This window comes from Pseudophryne corroboree, chromosome 5 (assembly GCF_028390025.1).
Source record: "Pseudophryne corroboree isolate aPseCor3 chromosome 5, aPseCor3.hap2, whole genome shotgun sequence".
Classification (NCBI taxonomy): Eukaryota; Metazoa; Chordata; class Amphibia; order Anura; family Myobatrachidae; genus Pseudophryne; species Pseudophryne corroboree.
This window is the reverse complement of record NC_086448.1, coordinates 813,488,425-813,513,762: the sequence shown is the minus strand read 5'-3', so window position 1 is coordinate 813,513,762 and position 25,338 is coordinate 813,488,425. Positions and strand designations below refer to the sequence as shown.

Here is a 25,338-nt window from a genome sequence, read left to right as displayed (position 1 = left end):
GTTATTTTGATGGTATAACATCTGTGTGATGCCTTTACTGCCACCCCTATGAGTTTAATCCAGTTATATGAAAACAGAACCACTTCTAATATAGAAGATTGTCTGTACAAGTCACACATTAAGTACAGTAGATACGTTTGGGTCTTTTTGGTTTCCTTGGAGACCACAATCTTCTGAAATGTTGTGACAGACATTAAATAACATTGAAAAGTAAGCAGATGTACAGTATCCAGCAAGAGATAAAAAAAAAAATATTGTACGAAACTGAATATAAAAGCGATACTGCTCAAAATGAAATATACCACACGACTTAAAGACCTGTCTTCTCTATAGAAAGTCCTTTCTGAATAAATTGCCCATACCCAACCCCAACAGAAGAGGTATCTCTCTCTGGGACTTTTCTTCTAAGATGGGTCCACTGAGGAATGCAGGCCTCCATAAAGGAATACAAAGTGTGTTGTTATTATTATTATTATTATTATGGTGGTACAAGGGGACGCAGCACCTTACCAAGACATAAACAGAAACAGTATAAACAAAAACAAGAAAAAAGTGACTTACTGTACGGAAAATTGCCGGAAAAGGACAAGGTATATAAACATTTCTGCATTAGCAGTTATAATAATAAAATAAATTGCAGGATGGTAGAATCCAAGTGCTGCTGTAGGCAGTAGGGAGGAGATGATGGTATAACCGAGAGAGAAGGAAAATCACATGAGGAGAAAGGGCCCTGCTTGTGAGAACTTACAGTCTAAAGTGGAGGGGCAGTCAGACCGGTGTAACACAGAGGACAAGAAGGAGCATGGAACAGTGGGTAGGATCAGGGCCATCTCAACAGCATTGTAGGCTCTGTGCAGAGCAATGCCCTGGGGCCCCTAACCAACCATTCACAGGAATAAATGTAATAAAAAACCATAACTTACGCCTCCTGCAGTCCTGCAACTCCTGTTCCCATGCTTCCATACAGTGAATGGCTGTCATTACTCTGATTGGTGGATAGTTCCAGCCATCCACCAATCAGCATGTTGACAGACATTCACTGTCTTGCTGCGGGCTGGGGGGCATGTAGACAATAGTGCCTGGCTACTTTGAATGTGTGTAAGCATTCTCTACCTGACTCCTAAGAAGCTCTGCAGACACCAGGTACTGCTCGGAGGCCCCTAGAATAGTAAGGCACTTGGCAGCTGCCCACTATGCCCACATGTTAAGATGGCCCTGGTTAGGATGAGAGATGAAAGGCTTTGATAAAGAAGAGGGTCTTGAGAGCCCGCACAAAGTTTTGTATGGAGAAGGGGAGAGTTACCAGCACCAGGCAAAATCTTGGTGGCAGGAGGGGGAGGGAGCAGATGCATCATCTATTTGTGTAGCAAAGTGGGGGGTGGGGGAGATGATTTCTGAGATATAAATGGGAGATGATTGGGTAAGGGCTTTGTGAGTGTGAGTAAGTGAGTGAGTGTGGTCTGAAGGGGAAGAAGAGCCAGTGTAGGGCTTGTCGGAGAAAGAATAGTAGGTTATGGTAGTCCAGTCTGGTGATGACCAGGGAGTGGATGTAGGTCTTAGTTGCCTCCAGGATGAGAAAGAGTAGGACCTAGCTTCTTTACTAACACAGTCAAATTTAGTGTCAGCAATAATATTATTGGTCAACCAAAATAAGTACTGCCACTATTCAGATGCTACTGTCATGCAGATTGAATTTAAATGTGCTACCAAAAGAAATTTGTTTGTGTATTGTCCAAAAATCTGACATTTCTAAGGGTAGTTTACAAAAATGACTAAACTAACAATAAAATGAAAATTGATATGATCATGTATGGATTAAGTGTTAGCCAGTATCCATAGCATGCATGCACAGAGCATTCGCCATAAGCTAGCTTACTTTGTTTCTGTTCATGAGACTCTTTATTATATTTTGCAGAACGTTTTAATAATGTTTCATTTTACTTGTTTCTTCAGAAGTTGATTCAAAAATATATTGAAAGATAGGTGTATTCCATATTTTTTAACAATACAACTTTTACAAACTCTCTCATCACCTGTGAAGCGCTTATTTTTTTTAAAAACCTCACCTGGATTTTTATTTACCCCAGGTAACATTAGTTGTTTTTTTTTAAGTTATTTTTTTTTTTTGGTACCCGCTAAAAATTACATTGAGCAGATGCATGTAAATGCTGTTTTGCAACCTAGTACAGAACAATTAATAATAATGTTTACTTGAGAATAATATATTAGTCACATAGTCATTTGAATGTATGATTGAATAATGTCAGTGACGCTACCCTTCAACTAAAAGATTTACATGGAATCAAAATATTCTGAATTTTGGGTGAACCTATAATACCAGATCTTATAGCTGTAATTATATATTTACTGGTAATAAAGTAAATTTGGTGCAACAATAACATAATTGGTTTTTGTTGGTTCTACAATCTACTGCTGATATCTCTAATCAAATTGGCCTAATTAATATAAACTTAGATGTAAATGTAGCTCCTAGATAGGATAACACTATTGTATGTCCTAAACTGCAAAATGCATTTAAATTCAGATGACAAAAATTAATTTTGCAAGAACTGCTACAATTTGACTTAATTCCAAACAGAATCCTGAATTTGATAAATTTCCAACTGGAAACAGCTGCCTAACTCTATAACAGCTGCCTAACTCTGAATAGTCATATCCTCCCACCCACACCTCTCTCTCTCTCTCTCTCTCTCTCTCTCTCTCTCTTATATTTCAAGATTCAGTACAAAGTTATATTTTGCAAGAGTGAATGTTGGTAATCTCAGTTTTTGATACAATCCTCTGTTTATATTTCAAAACATCATTATTATCTGTTTTCATTTTCACTAAACAAAAGATATTGGCTATAAGAGTATTCTTATTTGTGACCATTTGTCTGCCTCACACAGACGTACTGTACATGTATGCCCACATTCTGGTGTTTGGGAGCTAGTCCAAAACATGCAATTACCTGCTACTTTTAGGGGATTGTGGGTCTGGTTTTAATGAACCCAGTGAAAATAGAAAAACAATTCTTCAAAATGTATCTAACTACAACTATTCTGAGATCACACAAGTCATTAATTTCATTATTTCAAATTTTCTCCTAAAATTCCTAAATTGCGATTTTCTACATTGACGGTGTCTAAAAATCCACTTTTCCTGGAAAGTATAAAAGCATCATAACTAAATTATAAGCCTGGTCTGCACTAGTTCAGAAAATGTATTAAATTCAATATGTTTTGGGAGCAGATATTGGGGAAGGTGTGTTAAGCCTGGAGAAGTGAAAAAGACGTGATCAGTGGAAGGTGATAACGCACCAGCCAATCATTACGGGTTGAAAAATGACAGTTAGGAGCTGATTGGCTGCTGTGTTATCACCTTCCAGTTATCACTTCTTTATCACTTCTCCAGGCTTAATATATCTGCCCCATTGTCTTTAAACCTATGTTGCAGTGTTTGAGGGGCGGACAGGGGGTGGCACCCGGCACCGGTCTTCAAAACAGGGGCCTGTCATCCCCTTTTTGAAGGTGGAATGGGTCCAGGGTTTGCATTGTCGGATGCAGACTTTCTGAGCGGAGGTGATTCAAAAGCCAGCCTGAGTAAGCTTTATCTTTTATGCTTTATTCAGTACATGGTCTCTACTGTTTAATTTCTAAAATGTCATGGTACCAGGCAAAATACACTGACTGAAATTATTATTTTATTTTATTACTGAAATAACTTTAATTATGGGAGTCATGATAAATTTAGCACAGCTACGATCATGAACTCAGACATGCAGGGGGATGCCCAGCACAGGGCTAGTCCGCCCCGCATGTCAGTGCCGCCCCTCCCCCCACAGAAGTGCAAAGGCATCGCACAGCGGCAATGCCCTTGTACTTCAAGAGTAGCACCCGGCCAGCGCAGCTTTAGCGTGCTGGCAGGGAGGTACTCATTGCTTCCCGGCCTGCAGTGGCTGTGTGTGACGTCATGCAGCTGCTGCGGGCCACTCCCCGCACAGTCCGGCCATGCCTGCATTGGCTGGACCATGTCCACGAAATGGCGGTCAAACACCGCCGTTTTGCCCCCTCCCGCCCATCGACCCTGATTGACAGGCAGATGCGATCGTTGCGCAGAGGCGATCATAGCGCAGAGGCGATCGTAGCGCCGGCGCATGCGCAGTTCTGACCAGATCGCTACACTGCGAAAAACTGCAGCGTGCGATCGGGTCAGAATGACCCCCTATGTCTGGATGTAATGGAGGAAGCCTGTCACCCAAGGAAATAAAAAAAAATAAAAAAAATAAAAAAAATACAGATTTTTCCTCTTCTGATGAAGTTATTTTTTTAGGGTTCTCCATTTAAATTAATTATCACTGAAAAAAAAAAACGTCTGATATATCCCGCACACTTAAACAGGCAGATAAGCTACATTTATATATCTGGGTTCTTGCTGGCAGCCTGCCCAAACAGTTCGGAGTGGCAATACTGCAGAAATATCACAAGTGGTAATTATAGATAATTAGTAACTTTTCATTGTGCATGATTTGCGTAATTTTTATAAATAATGTACATATATACTATATGTCTATAGTGACTGAATTCATTAGCATATACTTTAGATAATTTTAGTCTTGAGATGTTTATTTACAATTATTTGGTTATTATTTCCATCTATTATCCCTTGGCAAATGATAGCATATAATGATAGCATATTATCATAGTAACACTTCATGACTTTTCCAGATGCACACCAGCCTCCACAGTAAGTACAGTTATTTCCATATTCACTGCACAGAAAGAGCAATAAATCTATGAAATGCAGCATACATAAAAATGACCTTAGTTATAACTTTGCTTTTCAAGTTGTTTAGCAAAACCCACGTTCAAAAGAAAACTTACTTATCTGCATGTTTTCATGTACTGTATTAATATAAAAGCAGATTAGTCCCAATAGGAATATTTTTGGGAGGGGCCAGTGATGCTGTCCAAAGTTCCCACTTAACCATGCAAGGGGGGTCGGCAAATGGGCAGTGTAGACCAATTTATGATAGGACTGTGCTTTGGTCTTCTAAGCCAAATGAGTCTTTATATACTCAGAAAAGACCACCAGGGCACCTTACCTGCTCTGGGGCCTCTGCACTACCCTCTGTGGACCCTTACTTTCCGCTGATCCAAACTTTGCTTCAAACAGAGGAAAACAGAAGACCCTTCAGAGCCATTTGGACATTTGAGGCCACGCAAGTCTACCAGATCACCCACTCAAAGCTAGGAGCCTGGTATGCTAGAGCGGCATTGTTGGGGAACAAATCAAAATTTCATGTGAGGCATGGTGTCATCCTTTCCATTCACCATCACCTCAGTGGAGTAGCATCAATAGAAAAATGTTGCTAACAATCCATTGTTTTTAAACCTGAAATGTAGGTTCATTTATAAAAAAAATAACTTCTAACAACATTTATCTGATCATTTTTCTTAGCTACCCTTCTACAAATAATTATCTACTGATCAAAATTTCTCTGGAGGGAAAATAAGTATGGCTGCCAGACACAGTTAGTCTGCAACACAGACACAATGTTATGGCAGAAGGGAGAGATGGAGGGGGAAGTGAGAGTGAAAACAGCTCAGAGGGATATTCTAAAGCCCCTGTTTACTGTATAATTTGGACATTTGAGACCACGCAAGTCTACCAGATCGCCCACTCAAAGCAAGGAGCCTGGTATGATAGAGCGGCATTATTGGGGAACAAATCAAAGTTTCATGTGAGGCATGGTCTTTCCTTTCTCCATCATCTCAGTGGAGTAGCATCAATAGAAAAATGTTGCTAACAATCCATTGTTTTTAAACCTAAACTGTACGTTCAATTATAAAAAATAACTTCTAACAACATGTATCTGATCATTTTTCTTAGCTACCCTTCTACAAATAATTTTCTACTGATCAAAATTTCTCTGGAGGGAAAATAAGTATGGCTGCCAGACACAGTCAGTCTGCAACACAGACACAATGCTATGGCAGAAGGGAGAGAAGGAGGGGGAAGTGAGAGTGAAAACAGCTCAGAGGGATATTCTAAAGTCTCTGTTTACTGTATAATGTGCCATGCGACTGTGGTCGCCATGACAGACACATAACATTCTAGACAATCAGCAAGATTATCAAACATTAACAGCAGAGTGATGAAACAAAATAAGTAAAAAGGTAATTATCTAGGTAATAGCCTGCCACAGTGACATGCTTAAAACACACACACCTTTTTTAATGGCATTGTTGGTTTTATCATATTAAATAAGTACATTATACTAGTGATATAAATGACCTACCTATATATCGTATTCTGAATCCTTTCTTGTTGGTCCCGTGATCTGCCGACCACCGTAAAAAAGCCTCATGTCCACTGCTCGTTATATTGAAAGTAGATGAATAATCCCCACTTAAGGAAATGAGCAGCGGGTAGTGACTGTTTGGTCCTGTGCCAAGTGAAATGCGCAGATTAGCATACGTAAAACATGCAGAGACGAGACAAGTTCATTATGCAGAAATGCCATCACCGGAACAAAAGCATCAAATTACATTCTATTACATATTGTTTTGTTACCGTCAAAAGCTTCAAGCACGTCAAACTCCTTTTCGGTGTGAAAGAATTCAAAGATTATGGTTATATTGTATCCTTTCTCCACGCTAATGCTCCACGCACACATTTGAAGGTTTGGGTAGCTGTCAGGATAGCCGGGACTCAGTATGATACCTGTCGAGTCCAGACGCATTTCATTGGCCGGGCACAAGACTGTAAAGGACAAAGAATATGCAGCTTTTATAAGGCGAAACCTTTATCTCAGACTGCAGCTGTTTCACAGTATCACATTGCGGTATTAGAATGAGTGGTAATAAATTCAATGGACATGCCCGCCTTCAGCAAACCTTAATATGTTCCCCTCCGGCAAGTTTTTCTACTTAATACATTTCTTTGTCCTTATGGCTTCCTTATGTGCCTTTAAGCCATGCATTATATCATCAGGTGGAGGTAATTATTTGTATAGTCCTAACATGACAAACTTCTGATGAACTTCCTGCATTGTATAGGACTGATCCCAGTCAGCAGCTTTGTGTTGTATTCACACTCCCCCCCCCAACACCCGCCAGCCCTCTTCACTCCACAAATATATGCCACCTCTACTCCCAATTGATTATTTCCTCCCACTCCCACCTCCACGGCTGCTCCCTACCTCTGGAATACTCTCCCTCTACTTATCAGACTCTTCACCTCTCTACAAAACTTCAAATAGGCTCTTAAGACCAACTTTATCAATGTCCTCAAACTTTCATCATAACTAGAAATGTGCGTCGGGAACTTTTTTCGGATTTATTGTTTTGAATCTGGATCCCCACTCCTATTTCAGATCTGGATTGGTTTTGCCAAAACCACCCTTTCGGGTTTTGGTTTTGGATCTGGATGCTTTTAGAAAAAAAAAACATAAAAACAGCTAAAATCACAGAATTTGGGGGAAATTTTGATCCTGCTGTATTATTAACCTCCATAACATTAATTTTCACTCATTTCCAGTCTACTGTGAACACCTCACAATATTGTTTTTAGGCCAAAAGATTGCACTGAGGTGGCTGGATGACTAAGCTAAGAGACACAAGTGGGCAGCACAAACACCTGGCCCAACTAGGAGTGGCACTGCAGTGGCAGACAGGATGGCAGTTTTAATAAACAAGGCCCCAAACAGCACATGATGCAAAGAAGAAAAAGAGGTGCAAGATGGAATTGTCCTTGGGCTCTCCCACCCACTCTTATGTTGTATAAACAGGACATGCACAATTTAACAAACCAATTGTTTCAGGGACAAGGTCTGCCATACGACTGTGGCTGAAATGATTGGTTTGTTTGGGCCCCCACCAAAAAAGAAGGAATTAATATATCTTTGCACAAACTGGCTCTACAGTGGCAAGATGTCGTCCTCATCCTCAGATCCCCCCCACCTTCAATGTTTACATCCTCATCCTCTCAGAGAGATAATATTCAAACAAACAAAACCACATCATTTAGGTGTCAGCGGACTGCTTACGCTATTACTATAAAAAGTTTCTGAACTTGACAATGACTTATGATGAATGCGCTGCAGGTGACGTATGAGGTAGGATGTTCCAAGGTGTTTAAAGTCCTTACCCCTACTCATTATGGATTGACAAAGGCAACAGATGGCTTGACACCTGTTGTCCGGATTTATGGAGAAATAACTCCACACTGAAGAGGTGGCTTTTTTGGTATTTTGCCCAGGCATGACAATGGGCTTTTTCATCCCATGGCCAACAACTGTCTCCACTGGTGCCGTATTCAAACAAACCACATCACCATCAGAATCCTCATCGTCAACTCCCTCCGCAGCGCAGGCTACACCCATATCCTCCTCATCCTGGTGTACTTCTACAGTGACATCCTTAATCTCAATATCAGCAACTGGACTAGCTGTGCTCCTCCCAGAACTTGCAGGGGGCGTGCAAATGGTGGTAGGAGCCTCCTCTTCTCATACAGTGTTGTGAAGGTCAGGCCTAGACATCGGAACCGCAGGCAGTGCCAGCACCCCTGTATTTTCACAACACTCCTGCCCTGTAATTTTACAGCATACAAGACAGGGCCAGTGTACATTGATTTTCACTGCACCCTAAAATAATTACAGCATACAAGACAGCGCCAGTGTACATTGATTTTCACTGCACCCTAACATAATTACAGCATATAAGACAGGACCAGTGTACATGATTTTCACTGCACCCTACAATTATTACAGCATACAAGACAGGGCCAGTGTACATTGATTTTCACTGCACCCATGAATTTTTATAGCATACAGGACAATTGTAATGTTATTTGAACAGCAGCGCCCCTATATTTTACAGCATACAGCAGTGAGCTTTTAATTTTTAACAACTGCACCCCTGAATTTTTACAACATACAGGGCCAGTGTAATGTTATTTGTACAGCAACACCCCTATATTTCACAGCACACAGCAGTGTGCTTTTAATTTTTAATAACTTCACCCCTGACTTTTTAAAGCATACAGGGCAAGCAGCACCCCAATATTTTACTGCATACATGAGCAGTGTGCTTTTAATTTTTAACAACTGCACCCCTGATATTTTACAACAGACAGGGTCAGCAGCACCCCTATATTTTCCAGCATACAGGAGGAAAGTGCCCCTGCACCCTGTACAACACAATGACAGCCAGGACAGCAACACCCATGTACAGCTGCAGCACATGAAACACCAGTGACAGTCAGGACAGCCAGGACAGCACCCCTAACACAGCACAGGTACACCACAGTGACTGCAGAAGCACCGCTACAGAGCACACACTTACCCCACCCAACGCCACCACCCACAGAGAGAGACAGAGGTCTGTCTCCCTCACTCTCCAAGTCCGGAGTGAAAATGGCGGCAACGTGCAGCTGTTTATATGGGATACAAAACCCGCAAGATTCCGACAGCGGGATGATGACATCTTGCCTCGTTCTGGTTTTTGAGTCTGGTGGGAAGTGCCGAGCCGGACTCGGATCCGGGCTCAGAGCGTGATGTTCGGGGGGGGGGGGGTTCGGTTCTCAGGGAACCGGTCCCGCTCATCTCTAATCATAACCCACTGCTCTATGCTCCTTTCTCACTATCTCTACCTTATGAGTCACCCCGTCTGTCTGTCCTTCCCCTTTAGACTGTAAGATCTCATGAGCAGGACCCTCTTCCCTCATGTGCTTTTACTTCTCCCATTTATACTATCCTCACCTCGTCACTTCCTACAACAGCACCAAACCCATGAGTTCTGCTTATAAAATTATTTTGATGGCTTATACAGAAATGTTTATAAACCATTTCCATGTTCTGCAATGGTCTCTACAGGAAGCTACTTTTTCTTGTTTGCTTCATAGTGTTTCTGTTTGTGACCCCTTGTGGCGCCATATAAATAAAGGATACTAATACTAATGGAAGCAAGAGTAAAACAATGCTGCCTGATGATTTGAAGCCAATCAATATCATTTCAAGGTGGTATATGGGGATGTGGTTAATTTGCCGGCAGTCGGGATTCAGACTGTCAGAATACCAATGCCAGAATTCCGACACCCATCACAATACCGACACCGAAAAGGCCAGTAGACTGACGCCAGAATCTTGACAGCCGGCATTCCAACCTATGTAAATATAGCAACTGGGTTAGGTTCAGTGCCGGGGACTGTGGCCAGTTTAGCCACCCCCTGGATAGGTTAGGATTAGGCTTGGGGGGAGGGGGGTGTATGGTTTGGCTGCAGGGGAGGGGGATTAGACACCACAGAGAGGGTTATGGTTAGGCTGTGGGGAGGAGGGGTTAGGTTTAGGCACCGCTGCAGGGAGGTTAGAGTTAGGCACTATAGAAGGAGGTTAGAGTTAGGCTGCAGAAATGGAGGGTTGGGGTCAGGGAGTAAGGGAGAGGAGAGAACAGCACCACATCAACCCTGTCGGTATTGCAAACTTTGAGGTCCCGGCATCGGAATTCTGATTGCTGGGATTCCAAGGACCGGCATATCGTACTGAATCCTTTTAATGCAATGCTTTAAAGCTGCTGTATCTGTGAACAGCCTTCCTACTGGGGTGGTAGTCATGTGACCGCCGGTCGGCTGACCGACAGTCACATGACCTCCTCCGTGAGCCGACCAACAGGGACTATTTCCACTCGTGGGTGTCCACGACACCCATAGAGTGGGAATAGAACCCGTGGCGACCGCAGGTCGCCACCGAGCCCGCAAGGGGCTTGCTGCACTCGCCCCTCCCCGCCGGGATCCCGGCGTCGGTATGCTGCCGGGATCCCGGCGTCGGTAAGGTGACCGGCGGTCAGAAGACCGCCGGTCACCTGTACTACACCCTTCCTACTGTGTTAAACTCCATGTTTTATTTCAGTTTTAAATCTGAGAGGTAACGCATGTGGTTTTAAAAAGACAATCCCAGAATATAGTAATCAGGGATTTGAATAAATCAGAGCTGACATCTGTCTGGTATGAAAACAGCAAAACACTTTTTTTTTAAAGTCTAACCATATGTTAAAACTGCGGAGAGAAATAAGGATACACTTGCGCAGTATTGATACATGTGTAGCCGGTCACAGTGAGACTGCCCGGCATTGCAGGTGGACAGGTGCCATACCACCAGGCATAACTTATATATATATATATTTTATTTATTTAATAATGATGTACGGTTTGGTTTTCCCAAAATACGAACACAGCCAAACTTAGGAGTTTCAAGTCCAATCAAGTCCAAGGGATATATTTACTAAAAGTCGATTTTTTTCGATGTTGGGTTGATTTTTGATCAAATTTGTGTTTCAGGGTTTAAATCACATACTAAGACAAGATTTTTTCCTTTTTAAAAAATATGTCAAAAATCATACGTTCGTAAATGTGGTATTTAGAAGTATATTAACTAAAAATCAATCTGGGTCGATGTTTTGATGTTGTTTGGTCGATGCCTGGTCTATTTTGTTTTTCAGGTTCTAAACTCCCCATTTACTAATAGATGATTTTTGACATTTTCTTTTTAAACAATGTCAAAAATCATCTGTTATTAAAAGTGTGATTTAGACCTTGAAACACCAAATTGATCAAAAATTGACCCAACATTGACCAAACATCGGCTAAAATCGACTTTTAGTAAATATATCCCCCTTCCCACCAGTTCAGAATCACTTTGGGGTTCTGAGTGGTCTGCTGTCAGTTTAGAACCTGTATTTAAAAACCGAATTTGGGTTTTGGATTGTATGTAAACAGGTCCAAATTACATGATTTCAGTTGTATCGATTCTTAAAAAATCAAAGTTCACAATTTATTTTTTATTTTAAAGGAATCTGAAACATCCCAAAACCCGAATCCGAACCAAAATGCAATGATAAATTAGAATTAAAACCAAAACATGGGGGTCCGCGCACATTTCTAATAATTATTAAAAAAGCAGTGTGCCCCTCCTAAAATGTTTAAAGATATGGGCTATATGGTCTTGCACTAAAATAGGGGGACGTAGAGTAGGACGGTCCCCCTACTAGAATGGGAAAATAGCCTCAGACTTTATACGACTAGAATCTGACCCTGCTTGCCATACAGGGCTGGGGCCGATATTGGATGGAGGAAGAGCGCACCCCCACTTTCCCAATTGCTGAAGCTCATCATGAAACCCCTTGTGCAGGTCAGTGGGTAGTGCTATCCAAGTCATACTGTAACATTGTGCTTACTTGCCTCACCAATTAGCATCCATTAGGTTCTTATCACACTTTTTCCATTAAAGCTACTGTTATATATGATAAACTAAGACATGAAAGAGAGTGACACGAATTTTACAATCTCTTAATTCCTCTACAGTATAATTTACACTTTGATATGTCTTTATTTTCCCCGCAGCTGTTTTGCTATTGGGCTTCCATAGTTCATCTCACAGAGCCAGCGAAAGGACCAATCAGAGGGCCTGATCAAGAGTCATATGCAAAAACAATGGTTTGCGAATACCTCCCAACTTTTACGATGACCTAGTCGGGACTCCTTTGCACGGCGGAGCAAAGGAGTCCTCAGTGAAAGGGGCGTGGCCTCAGTAAATGGGGGCGTGGCTTCGTGGGGATGCCGGGACTACCTACCACTCTTCCTGTTTTCGTCACTGGGGGGGCATGTCCCCGAGAATAGATGCTGTGAGAAGCCTCCCAACTGCCCCACTCCCCACTGCGGGACACTGCAGCCTACGGGAGGGACAGCCCCCCAAAAACAGGACTGTCCCACGAAAATCTGGACAGTTGGGAGGTATGGTTTGCATACAACTGTGATGGCGGGTGGACTGCATATGTGCAGAACGTGTCCTGATCTAAGGGTGCTCCCAAGCCGCAGTATAATTGACATGTCTTTGTCTCCAGGCGCCTCTTGCATCGTCAGCAGATTTTCACATCCCTGCTGCGTCTATCACTGAATCCCCCCCTGAATCCACAATCACAGAGATAGTGACTTTCAATTTGTCCTTCTGCTGCTGCTGCCCCAATTGCAGCCCGATTGAACCAAAGTGTTGCTAAGGCTGCAGCAGAGAAACAGAGTAGGCACAGGAAATAAATCTGTATTAAGAAGACTTAAATTTCGCAATTATCTGGATTGTAAATGTACACAATTTTCTGAATCCTATGAGCTGCTCTCTGGTGTCGCTGATCTTTGTGTTATACATGACTCATTCTGTAATAACTAGTCAATATTTCATGTATTTCTTTGCTATAAGTTATGATTTCTTTTCAAAAAGACGGAAAATCCAGTTGCTAGGCAATCTCATATCTTTTTAAAGTTATTTTCATACACAGTATTTTATTACTTTTCCAATACAAAAGGCAGATTAAAGCATATATATATATCGGGTCAATAATTCAGAATAAAATCATGAGCTATTTATTAATAGCAGAAGGTCAAATTTTATGAGTGACTTATATCTATGATGCCAGTGTCTGAGCAGGTCACATCATATACCAAATTAAAGGCCTCGGTCCGTAGATTTGCAGAATTATATTGGCATTGTAGTTGGTGGCCTCGTTTCGGAGTTTCGGTGATGTGCATCACCATTGTGCTGTGGAAAATGTGACAGTTGGTGAACTCTCTGCGCATCTGCTGGACGACCTGGAACATGTGACCTGCTGGGTTGTATGGAAACTGTGACAGTTATTTGAATCCACCTGCTAAGCAGGGATTTTTCAATTATCGTCTCCTAAGGGGGGTGAAGAGGGATAAAATCTTCTGCCCAGCTAACCTTTGCCCAGCTAACACCGGGCACATCAGCTAGTTCATTTTAACTGTGAACATCACCTATTTCAATCATTCAAGGGGCTTTATACTTTGTATACTGTGTTAATCTAAATGCCGATATCTGCTCTTGACTGTGATAAACTGTAAGATGTTTTATTGTGGATGTGAGTAGAGGCTTCTAATATTTTACCGCCATTGTACAGATCAACCAATCAGTTGCTTTTCACTCTTAGGGGGGAGTTAAACAGTATCAAACCTTTAAAAGAGAACATGTGTAGGTGTCGCCCATAGCAACCAATAAGCCTCTAGCTGTCATTTATCTAGCACATTCTATAAAATGATAGGTATAATCTGATTGTTAACTATGGCCAATACCTACAGTGAAGGAGTTTTATTAAAGATAAAGCAGGCTCAGCCGTACTCACTGTTATACACACCGGTAACACAGTGTCAAGATAGCGCCACACCATAGGCATATCTTTAATGGTTGCAGTGTGTGTGGTGCACACAGGCCCCTGGGTCCACAGGGGGCCCACACCGCACATGCTGCACCCATATTTATTACTTACCTCTCTGAAATCCCGCATCGGCGCTGCAGCAAAAAGCTTATGACAAATGTCTGCCAGGCACAATGCCGGACTCTACTTCGCAATAGAGACGAGGGGGCCTGGGTGGAGTCTACACACAGGCAGCCTCCTCTGTTAAACTGCCCCTGCTTCCCACATGCTCAGTAGTAGCCTTGGCAGGCCATCTAGGGACAGAGAGTGAAGCTTCCCCAGAGGAGAAGCAACAAGAAGTCTGTAGAGCTCTCCACTTTTAACAGTATTGGTCAGATCTACTAAGCCTTGAAAAGTAATAAAGTGGAGAGAGATAAAGTACCAACCAATGATCTCATAACTGCCATATTGCAGGCTGTGTTTGAAAAGTGGCAATTTGGAGCTGGTTGGTTGGTACTTTATTAAATCTCTTTACTTTATTACTTTTCAATGTTTTGTACATCTGGACCTTATACTTTCCCAGGAATATCATTCTCTGTGCCTGCTGGGGTTCCTGAAGGGAATGCTATAGCTCTGCATCCACACATTAACCAGACAACAAAGTGTTGTTGAGGCCACTCCCACTGTATGTAAATGAGAAGCACAAAGAGGTGGGGCACTGACATCCTTGTTTCCTGTTGATTACGGGGAGCAGTAGTGGTATAAATAAGAGCACGGGGGGTCATTCCGAGTTGTTCGCTCGCAAGCTGCTTTTAGCAGCTTTGCACATGCTAAGCCGCCGCCTACTGGGAGTGAATCTTAGCTTATCAAAATTGCGAACGAAAGATTAGCAGAATTGCGAATAGACACTTCTTAGCAGTTTCTGAGTAGCTCCAGACTTACTCGGCATCTGCGATCAGTTCAGTGCTTGTCGTTCCTGGTTTGACGTCACAAACACACCCAGCGTTTGCCCAGACACTCCTCCGTTTCTCCAGCCACTCCCGCGTTTTTCCCAGAAACTGTAGCGTTTTTTCACACACTCCCATAAAACGGCCAGTTTTTGCCCAGAAACACCCACTTCCTGTCAATCACATTACGATCACCAGAACGAAGAAAAAACCTCGTAATGCCGTGAGCAAAATTCCTAACTGCATAGCAAATTTACTTGGCGCAGTCGCACTGCGGACATTGCGCATGCGCATTAGCGACTAATCGCTCCGTTGCGAGAAAAAAATACAGAGCGAACAACTCGGAATGACCCTCACAGTTGGGCCATTGAATACTTCAGAGATCCCAAAGGAGCAAGTGATTATTAGGCAAATAAAACATAACATTTCATTGTAACATACTGAACTCCGCCAATACTACATTTTATAGTTTGGGTATTATTTTATATGACTAGTATTACAGTATCTCAGTATTCCATTTTAAAAATACATTTTCTCAGGGTTACATATTACGAGATATCATACCTCTACCAGTCCTAGAATATAATGTCACAAATAAATGAGTAATAATTGATTTTGTCATTTATCTTATGTGGCGTGCCAACACCCAGCCAGAGGCGGTGTAATGCTGTGGTGGTCACATGCCAATGCGGTAAATGAGCAATGCTCTATTGTGGTTGGCATCAGTTGTACAGGCATTGGGAAGCTACAAGTTTCATGATGTTGTGAATGATGGAAGAGACAGCAAAATACCACGGAAATATAGGTTACAGGGAATTTTATTAATTTGCTTTGATAAGATCGTTTTTTTACTACGTGACTCAAGCTGAGCATGAAATGACTGTGGGCTGTGTAATGAGCCTAGTGGCTGTGATTGCTGGCAGTGGTTCTAACGCTTGTCTTCTTGCAGGATTAAATGACAAAGATGCTCAGAATAAAAGATGGAAAATTTGTGTAGAATGAAAGAGAATCCATCCCACGCTCACAGCGAATGTACAAAGGTTTAGGCTGAATCAATGATCACAGGAATGTGGCCTAGAAATTCACTACTGGTGAAGGCACGCTCTCCTGTGCCTCATGATGAATCACCAGACATAAAGGTCAGCAGGGCAGCCATCGGGGGGGGGGGGGGGGGGGGGGGCGGCTGAGGGGACTGGAATCCCGGGCCATTATAGAGGGGGGCCCCCTGGCTCCTACTGCCAACGTCTGGAGAGCTGCATAGGCAGTGCAACAGTCCCGTTTTTTTGGGACTGTCCCGCTGTCCCACCCGCGGGCCACAGTGTCCCGCGGTGGGGGGGCAGATGGGAGGCTCCTGCACTCGCTGCTCTGCTAAGCAGAGCAGCAGTGTGAGCAGCGGTGAATAGACGCTGTGCACATGCGCACAGCGTCTATTCAGTGGAGACAGGAGGAGAGGGGGCATGCCAGCAGCTCACAGAGCGGTGGGCATGCCCCCTCACTGATGAAAACAGGGCATGGCTCGCGATTGCGAGCCCTCCCGTGAAGCCACACACCCTTTTCATAGGCCACACCTTTTCATAGGCCATGCCCCCTTTTCATAGGCCACAGCCCCTTTTCGGGGGCTTTGCCACGCGTGTGTCCCTCTTTCATGAGGAGGAATCAATGGATGAATTGTCAATCACGATGCGGCTGCCAGGAGACTGCGAGCAATATCACAAGACCGGTTCTGCACAGATGCAGAACGGGTCTCGTACCTGTGCAGACCCACAAATATTGTATTTGTATGTAAACCTTTGGGTTTGCGCATAAATATGATTTAGGCATCTGAGTGTGATTGAGTGCGATCTGGTAGATTTTTCTTCTTAAATTCTGGCTAGATTATAACTGAAACAGACCAGACCAGAAGGCCTCCAAATACACAGGTGCTTAGTACATATATTTCACTTGGCTGGAAATGGATTTTTACCATGTGCTGCAGATGGAGAGCAAATGTTGGGCACTAGACCATCTCTTGTGCAAAAATAATTATCTTTTTATTTATACTCCTTCTCATCCAGCTCAGACCTCTTGATCATTTACATAGCATAACAAACTTTTACCTTCTCAATACCAATCTCCTCCTGCATAAAATTTATGGTTATAGACTTTAAAGATTTCTGCTCCTCCAGCACAGTACTACTAGTAAAATACTACTTTGCTCTTTACTTGAATAAACAGACCCTCACTCCACCAGCACAGTTCTTATTCCCAGTATCACTATAATAGGCCCTCATTCCGAGTTGATCGCTAGCTGCCTTTGTTCGCTGCGTATAGATCATTTAAAAAAACTGCAAAACTACGCATGCGTATTAGCCGCAATGCGCACGCACGGTGTATGGGTACAAAGAGCATTGTTGTTTTGCACTGCTTCTTGCGACGATTCCATTCGCACAGCCGATCGCAAGGAGATTGACAAGAAGTGGGAGTTTATGGGTGTCAATCGACCGTTTTCTGTGAGGGTTTGTAAAAACATAGGCGTGACCAGGCATTTGCAGGGTGGGTATCTGACGTCAATTCCGGGACCTTCATCGCAGCCTTCTTCGCACAGAATAAGTAACTACAGGGCTGGTCTTGTTTTGCACAAAATGTTTTTGCAGAGCTCGGCTACACAGGCGTTCGCACTCTTGCAAACCAAAAATACACTCCCCCGTGGTCGGCGACTATGCGTTTGCATGGCTGCTAAAAGTAGCTAGCGAGCGATCAACTCGGAATGAGGGCCATGGTACAGATCAGATATTGCACAAGTACACAGGATTACAGCACACTCATTAGGAACACATACACCAGCAATTTACTGCTTGCAACTCACATCCATCCCCTCTCAACCTGGAACACAGGGAGGCTCATTTAGAGTTGGACGCAAATGACGCCACTGCTGGGTCTTTGAATGCAGCAGCTTTGTGAAAATATGCCAAAGCCGTAGAAGTCAAATTGTGTAATAAGACTCCCACTGCCGCATCTGTTATCTGCAGTATGTGTCCACAGATGCAGCATTGAATCCACAAACATCACCAGCCCAGTGAACATCCAACTACCCCTCAGGTTACCCAGCATGTCCGGCAAAACTATGCTGCAAGGGCCAGTGAAACAATGTCCGAGGATTCACTGGCTTCAGCATGCCCAGAAAATGGGGCAGATGAGCCCCATTTTCTGGAACGTTCCTCATTGCCGCCCCAAATGCCATAAGCATGTAAATCATGCTAATGCTTTCACAAAACTCTGACGGTCATCACAGGACAAAATCTGCACATTTACAGATCAAATACCATCGGACACTTGCGTGAACAGTAGCGTCCATATCTGAATTGGCACCTTAATACTGTAGCCAGGATGTCATGGACAGCAAATCCCCCTCACAATATGGGAGTACCTTACAAGATGGTCTCCCAATGAACCCCACAAGCTGCAGCTGCACAGCCATATACAATTACTATCCCAGGACTGTCACTTTCTCGGTAACCAAGTTTAGGCTGCTCCTCATACAACATTTCTCTTCAGCAGCCATACTATTACTGTTACATGGATTGCTTCCCCATTTACACAGGGTCTTTCTCCATCACGCCACGGGGTTCATTACCTACCGAGCAACCATGCTGCCTGATGCAGTGCCCGAGCCCTCCTCTCATAGGGGTAATCTGCAAGGGGCTTACATGTGCTGGAACTTCAACCCCTCATTCAAACATTCTCCTCACCCTTGCCCCCAGAATGTCATGGGAGCCTGGGGCCTCCTACCTTCTGCAGAGAAGTGCAGTGAGGTATCAGTATCAGAGCAAGATTTACACACACACACACACACACACACACACACACACACACACACACACACACACACACACACACACTTATATGATTTGGTGGTAAGTTTTGACTCTAAAAATTATTAGAATAATTCCGAAATGGTATATATAAGTTATAAATATCTTCTTTGTATTATTCTTATCATTTTTGTAGTCAAAACTCTGGAGTATACTGGAGTATGACAGGTGAAGCTCTGCCACCCCTGCCTACCCTGACCACACATCATTGATCTTCTGTACCGGGTTCCCAGCAACAATGGCTGCCAACCCTTGGACACTGGAAATTAGAGACTTTAAAGACACTGGTTCAAACATGAGTCCCCTATAGCCGACTTAGGTGCTTTTTCACCATTCGGTTTAACCCCTGTAAAGATGTACAATTCTCTCTGGTGGTGCGTCTGCCCTCCCAGAATCCCCAGTCGCCAGGCGGCGCCCAATAATTAACATTCTGACTCGCTGCGAGCACTGGAACAATTAATCATTGCTCTGGCGCCGAGACAGCCGATGCAAAAATGAGCTGTCTCCACTATTATTTTCACTGCTACTTTTGTAGCCGTGAAAAAAATCCGTCCGCGCTAGCACTAGTGCGCCTGCTTGAACCAGGGTTCACAAAGGCGCACAAGCCCCTGGCATCCGGCGGAAATATTGTTTTTTCAGAGCTTGATGAAGCATTGTAACGGTATCCGCATTGTCGATTTACGCGTGATCCGAAAAATATCAGGTTTATAGTTATAATGCCTACACATATACAATGCTTTAAATGACATTATAACTGTGACGCCATTTTCCCATCGATCTAATGTTGTCAACATATTGATTGTCGACAAAATACTTCCTATGTAGAATTGTCTTTTGGGGCCATCATGCATGTTTAAAATGTGAACTGTAAAGGACCATACAGACTGGGCATCCCGCCGCCGAGCTGCCCAACCGCTAATACGGCAGACGGGCGAGTCGGCGGCGGGGGGAGTAAAGTTTCTTCACGTCACCCGGCGCCATAGCAATGCATGCTAATATGAACAATCTCATCCATATTGGCCTGCATGCATAAGCGATGGGGCACCAATGATTAACGAGCACAGGGCCACGCATCGTTCATCGTTGGTGCCTACACACTGCACGATATGAACGAGTTCTCATTCATTAATGAACGAGAACGTTCATATCGTGCAGTGAGATCTACCAGTGTGTAGGGCCCTTAAGAGTCTCCAGATAGACACAAAAAATTGGGACTCTGAGATGTCCTCACACATGGGACGGGGGAATCCTGCATCTCAAGCTGTAGTCTGTGTTGAGTTGACATGGTTTTGATTCAAGTAATATATACAGAAGAGAGGGGGAGGCCCGGGTGCTGCCTCCTCTGTACAGGACCTCTCCTCTCTGGGAGCGCTGTAGTGACTGAGCACTAGAGTGCGCAGACTCTACTGCGCATAAGCAGATCTCCGGGAAAATGGCGCGGCTGCCATTTTCCGAGAGATTTCTCTACTGCGCATGCGCAGATCTCAGTGAAAATTGCTGCTGTGCCATTTTCACAGGGTTTTAACAGCGCCGGTGACATCGGCGCGGGACTCCGGAGTGGTGAGTATTAAAAAAATGGGTGCGGTGTGTGTGGTGTGGGCCCCTCTGGACTCAGGGGCCCGTGTGCACCGCACACACTGCACCCATTAAAGAAACGCCAGGGCAGGATTTGTTGGAACATGTGTAACAGTAATAATTATTAGTGATGTGCACCGGAAATTTTTCGGGCTTTGTGTTTTGGTTTTGGATTCGGTTCCGCGGCCGTGTTTTGGATTCGGACGCGTTTTGGCAAAACCTCCCTGAAATTTTTTTGTCGGATTCGGGTGTGTTTTGGATTCGGGTGTTTTTTTACAAAAAACCCTCAAAAACAGCTTAAATCTTAGCATTTGGGGGTCATTTTGATCCCATAGTATTATTAACCTCAATAACCATAATTTCCACTCATTTTCAGTCTATTCTGAAGTTGAACACCTCACAATATTATTTTTAGTCCTAAAATTTGCACCGAGGTCGCTGGATGGCTAAGCTATGCGACACAAGTGGCCGACACAAACACCTGGCCCATCTAGGAGTGGCACTGCAGTGTCAGGCACTTCAAAAAAATTGTCCCCAAACAGCACATGATGCAAAGAAAAATGAAAGAAAAAAAGAGGTGCAAGATGGAATTGTCCTTGGGCCCTCCCACCTACCCTTATGTTGTATAAACAGGACATGCACACTTTAACGAACCCATCATTTCAGCGACAGGGTCTGCCACACGACTGTGACTGAAATGATTGGTTGGTTTGGGACCCCACCAAAAAAGAAGCAATCAATCTCTCCTTGCACAAACTGGCTCTACAGAGGCAAGATGTCCACCTCATCATCATCCTCCGATTCCTCACCCCTTTCACTGTGTACATCCCCCTCCTCACAGATTATTAATTCGTCCCCACTGGAATCCACCATCTCAGGTCTCTGTGTACTTTCTGGAGGCAATTGCTGGTGAATGTCTCCACGGAGCAATTGATTATAATTAATTTTGATGAACATCATCTTCTCCACATTTTCTGGAAGTAACCTCGTACGCCGATTGCTGACAAGGTGAGCGGCTGCACTAAACACTCTTTCGGAGTACACAGTGGAGGGAGTGCAACTTAGGTAAAATAAAGCCAGTTTCTGCAAGGGCCTCCAAATTGCCTCTTTTTCCTGCCAGTATACGTACGGACTGTCTGACGTGCCTACTTGGATGCGGTCACTCATATAATCCTCCACCATTCTTTCAATGGTGACAGAATCATATGCAGGGATAGTAGACGACATGTCAGTAATCGTTGGCAGGTCCTTCAGTCCGGACCAGATGTCAGCACTCGCTCCAGACTGCCCTCATCACCGACAGCGGGTGGGCTCGGAATTCTTAGCCTTTTCCTCGCACCCCCAGTTGCGGGAGAATGTGAAGGAGGAGCTGTTGACGGGTCACGTTCCGCTTGACTTGACAATTTTCTCACCAGCAGGTCTTTGAACCTCTGCAGACTTGTGTCTGCCGGAAAGAGAGGTACAACGTTGGTTTTAAATCTAGGATCGAGCACGGTGGCCAAAATGTAGTGCTCTGATTTCAACAGATTGACCACCCGTGAATCCTGGTTAAGCGAATTAAGGGCTCCATCCACAAGTTCCACATGCCTAGCGGAATCGCTCTGTTTTAGCTCCTCCTTCAATGTCTCCAGCTTCTTCTGCAAAAGCCTGATGAGGGGAATGACCTGACTCAGGCTTGCAGTGTCTGAACTGACTTCACGTGTGGCAAGTTCAAAGGGTTGCAGAACCTTGCACAACGTTGAAATCATTCTCCACTGCGCTTGAGTCAGGTGCATTCCCCCTCCTTTGCCTATATCGTGGGCAGATGTATAGGCTTGAATGGCCTTTTGCTGCTCCTCCATCCTCTGAAGCATATAGAGGGTTGAATTCCACCTCGTTACCACCTCTTGCTTCAGATGATGGCAGGGCAGGTTCAGGAGTGTTTGGTGGTGCTCCAGTCTTCGGCACGCAGTGGCTGAATTCTGAAAGTGGCCCGCAATTCTTCGGGCCACCGACAGCATCTCTTGCACGCCCCTGTCGTTTTTTAAATAATTCTGCACCACCAAATTCAATGTATGTGCAAAACATGGGACGTGCTGGAATTTTCACAGATGTAATGCACACACAATATTGCTGGCGTTGTCCGATGTCACAAATCCCCAGGAGAGTCCAATTGGGGTAAGCCATTCTGCGATGATGTTCCTCAGTTTCCGTAAGAGGTTGTCAGCTGTGTGCCTCTTATGGAAAGCGGTGATACAAAGCGTAGCCTGCCTAGGAACGAGTTGGCATTTGCGAGATGCTGCTACTGGTGCCGCCGCTGCTGTTCTTGCTGCGGGAGGCAATACATCTACCCAGTGGGCTGTCACAGTCATATAGTCCTGAGTCTGCCCTGCTCCACTTGTCCACATGTCCGTGGTTAAGTGGACATTGGGTACAACTGCATTTTTTAGGACACTGGTGACTCTTTTTCTGAGGTCTGTGTACATTTTCGGTATCGCCTGCCTAGAGAAATGGAACCTAGATGGTATTTGGTACCGGGGACACAGTACCTCAATCAAGTCTCTAGTTGCCTCTGAATTAACGGTGGATACCGGAACCACGTTTCTCACCACCCAGGCTGACAAGACCTGAGTTATCCGCTTTGCAGCAGGATGACTGCTGTGATATTTCATCTTCCTCGCAAAGGACTGTTGGATAGTCAATTGCTTACTGGAAGTAGTACAAGTGGTCTTCCGACTTCCCCTCTGGGATGCCGATCGACTCCCAGCAGCAACAACAGCAGCGCCAGCAGCAGTAGGCGTTACACTCAAGGATGCATTGGAGGAATCCCAGGCAGGAGAGGACTCGTCAGACTTGCCAGTGACATGGCCTGCAGGAATATTGGCTTTCCTGTGTAAGGTGGAAATTGACACTGAGGGAGTTGGTGGTGTGGTTTGCAGGAGCTTGGTTACAAGAGGAAGAGATTTAGTGGTCAGTGGACTGCTTCCGCTGTCATCCAAAGTTTTTGAACTTGTCACTGACTTATGAATGCGCTGCAGGTGACGTATAAGGGAGGATGTTCCGAGGTGGTTAACGTCCTTACCCCTACTTATTACAGCTTGACAAAGGCAACACACGGCTTGACACCTGTTGTCCGCATTTGTGTTGAAATAATTCCACACCGAAGAGCTGATTTTTTTGTATTTTGACCAGGCATGTCAATGGCCATATTCATCCCACGGACAACAGGTGTCTCCCCGGGTGCCTGACTTAAACAAACCACCTCACCATCAGAATCCTCCTTGTCAATTTCCTCCCCAGCACCAGCAACACCCATATCCTCATCCTGGTGTACTTCAACAGTGACATCTTCAATTTGACTATCAGGAACAGGACTGCGGGTGCTCCTTCCAGCACTTGCAGGGGGCGTACAAATGGTGGAAGGCGCAAGCTCTTCCCGTCCAGTGTTGGGAAGGTCAGGCATCGCAACCGACACAGTTGGACTCTCCTTGGGGATTTGTGATTTAGAAGAACGCACAGTTCTTTGCTGTGCTTTTGCCAGCTTAAGTCTTTTCATTTTTCTAGCGAGAGGATGAGTGCTTCCATCCTCATGTGAATCTGAACCACTAGCCATGAACATAGGCCAGGGCTTCAGCCGTTTCTTGCCACTCCGTGTCGTAAATGGCATATTGGCAAGTTTACGCTTCTCATCAGATGCTTTCAATTTTGATTTTTGGGTCATTTTACTGAACTTTTATTTTTTGGATTTTACATGCTCTCTACTAAGACATTGGGCATCGGCCTTAGCAGACGACGTTGATGGCATTTCATCGTCTCGGCCATGACTAGTGGCAGCAGCTTCAGCACGAGGTGGAAGTGGGTTTGATCTTTCCCTATTTTAACCTCCACATTTTTGTTCTCCATTTTTTAATGTGTGGAATTATATGCCAGTATCAATAGCAATGGCCTACTACTATATATACTGCGCACAACTGAAATGCACCAAAGGTATTGATGGATAGTATACTTGACGACACAGAGGTAGGTAGAGCAGTGGCCTTCCGTACCGTACTGCTATATATACTGGTGGTCACTGTCAGCAAAACTCTGCACTGTACTCCTCCTATATAATATACTGGTGGTCCCCAGTGCCCACAATAAAGCAGTGTGAGCACAGATATATGCAGCACACTGAACACAGATATGGAGTGTTTTTCAAGCAGACAATGTATACTGGTAGTCACTGGTCAGCAAAACTCTGCACTGTACTCCTCCTATATAATACAGCTGCTCTCCAGTCCCCACAATTAAGCAGTGTGAGCAGAGATATATGCAGCACACTGAGCACAGATATGGAGTGTTTTTCAGGCAGACAACGTATACTGGTGGTCACTGGTCAGCAAAACTCTGCACTGTATTCCTCCTATATAATACAGCTGCTCCCCAGTCCCCACAATTAAGCAGTGTGAGCACAGATATATGCAGCACACTGAGCACAGATATGGAGTGTTTTTCAGGCAGACAATGTATACTGGTGGTTACTGGTCAGCAAAACTCTGCACTGTACTCCTCCTATATAATACAGCTGCTCCCCAGTCCCCACAATTAAGCAGTGTGAGCACAGATATATGCAGCACACTGAGCACAGATATGGAGTGTTTTTCAGGCAGACAACGTATACTGGTGGTCACTGGTCAGCAAAACTCTGCACTGTACTCCTCCTATATAATACAGCTGCTCCCCAGTCCCCACAATTAAGCAGTGTGAGCACAGATATATGCAGCACACTGAGCACAGATATGGAGT

The 25,338-nt window shown here is 44.2% G+C and overlaps 1 protein-coding gene across 1 annotated transcript in view; it reads right to left on the bottom strand.

Moving 5' to 3' along the window:
• CSMD3 (CUB and Sushi multiple domains 3) overlaps positions 1-25,338 on the bottom strand; it is a 1,529,921-nt gene that overhangs the window by 181,823 nt on the left and 1,322,760 nt on the right. Inside the window, exons 48-49 of the mRNA XM_063924487.1 lie at positions 6,577-6,765; positions 6,302-6,448 (exon numbers count right to left, since the gene is read on the bottom strand). Coding sequence (XP_063780557.1) covers positions 6,302-6,448; positions 6,577-6,765 — 336 coding nt within the window. The remainder of the gene's footprint in view (positions 1-6,301; positions 6,449-6,576; positions 6,766-25,338) is intronic.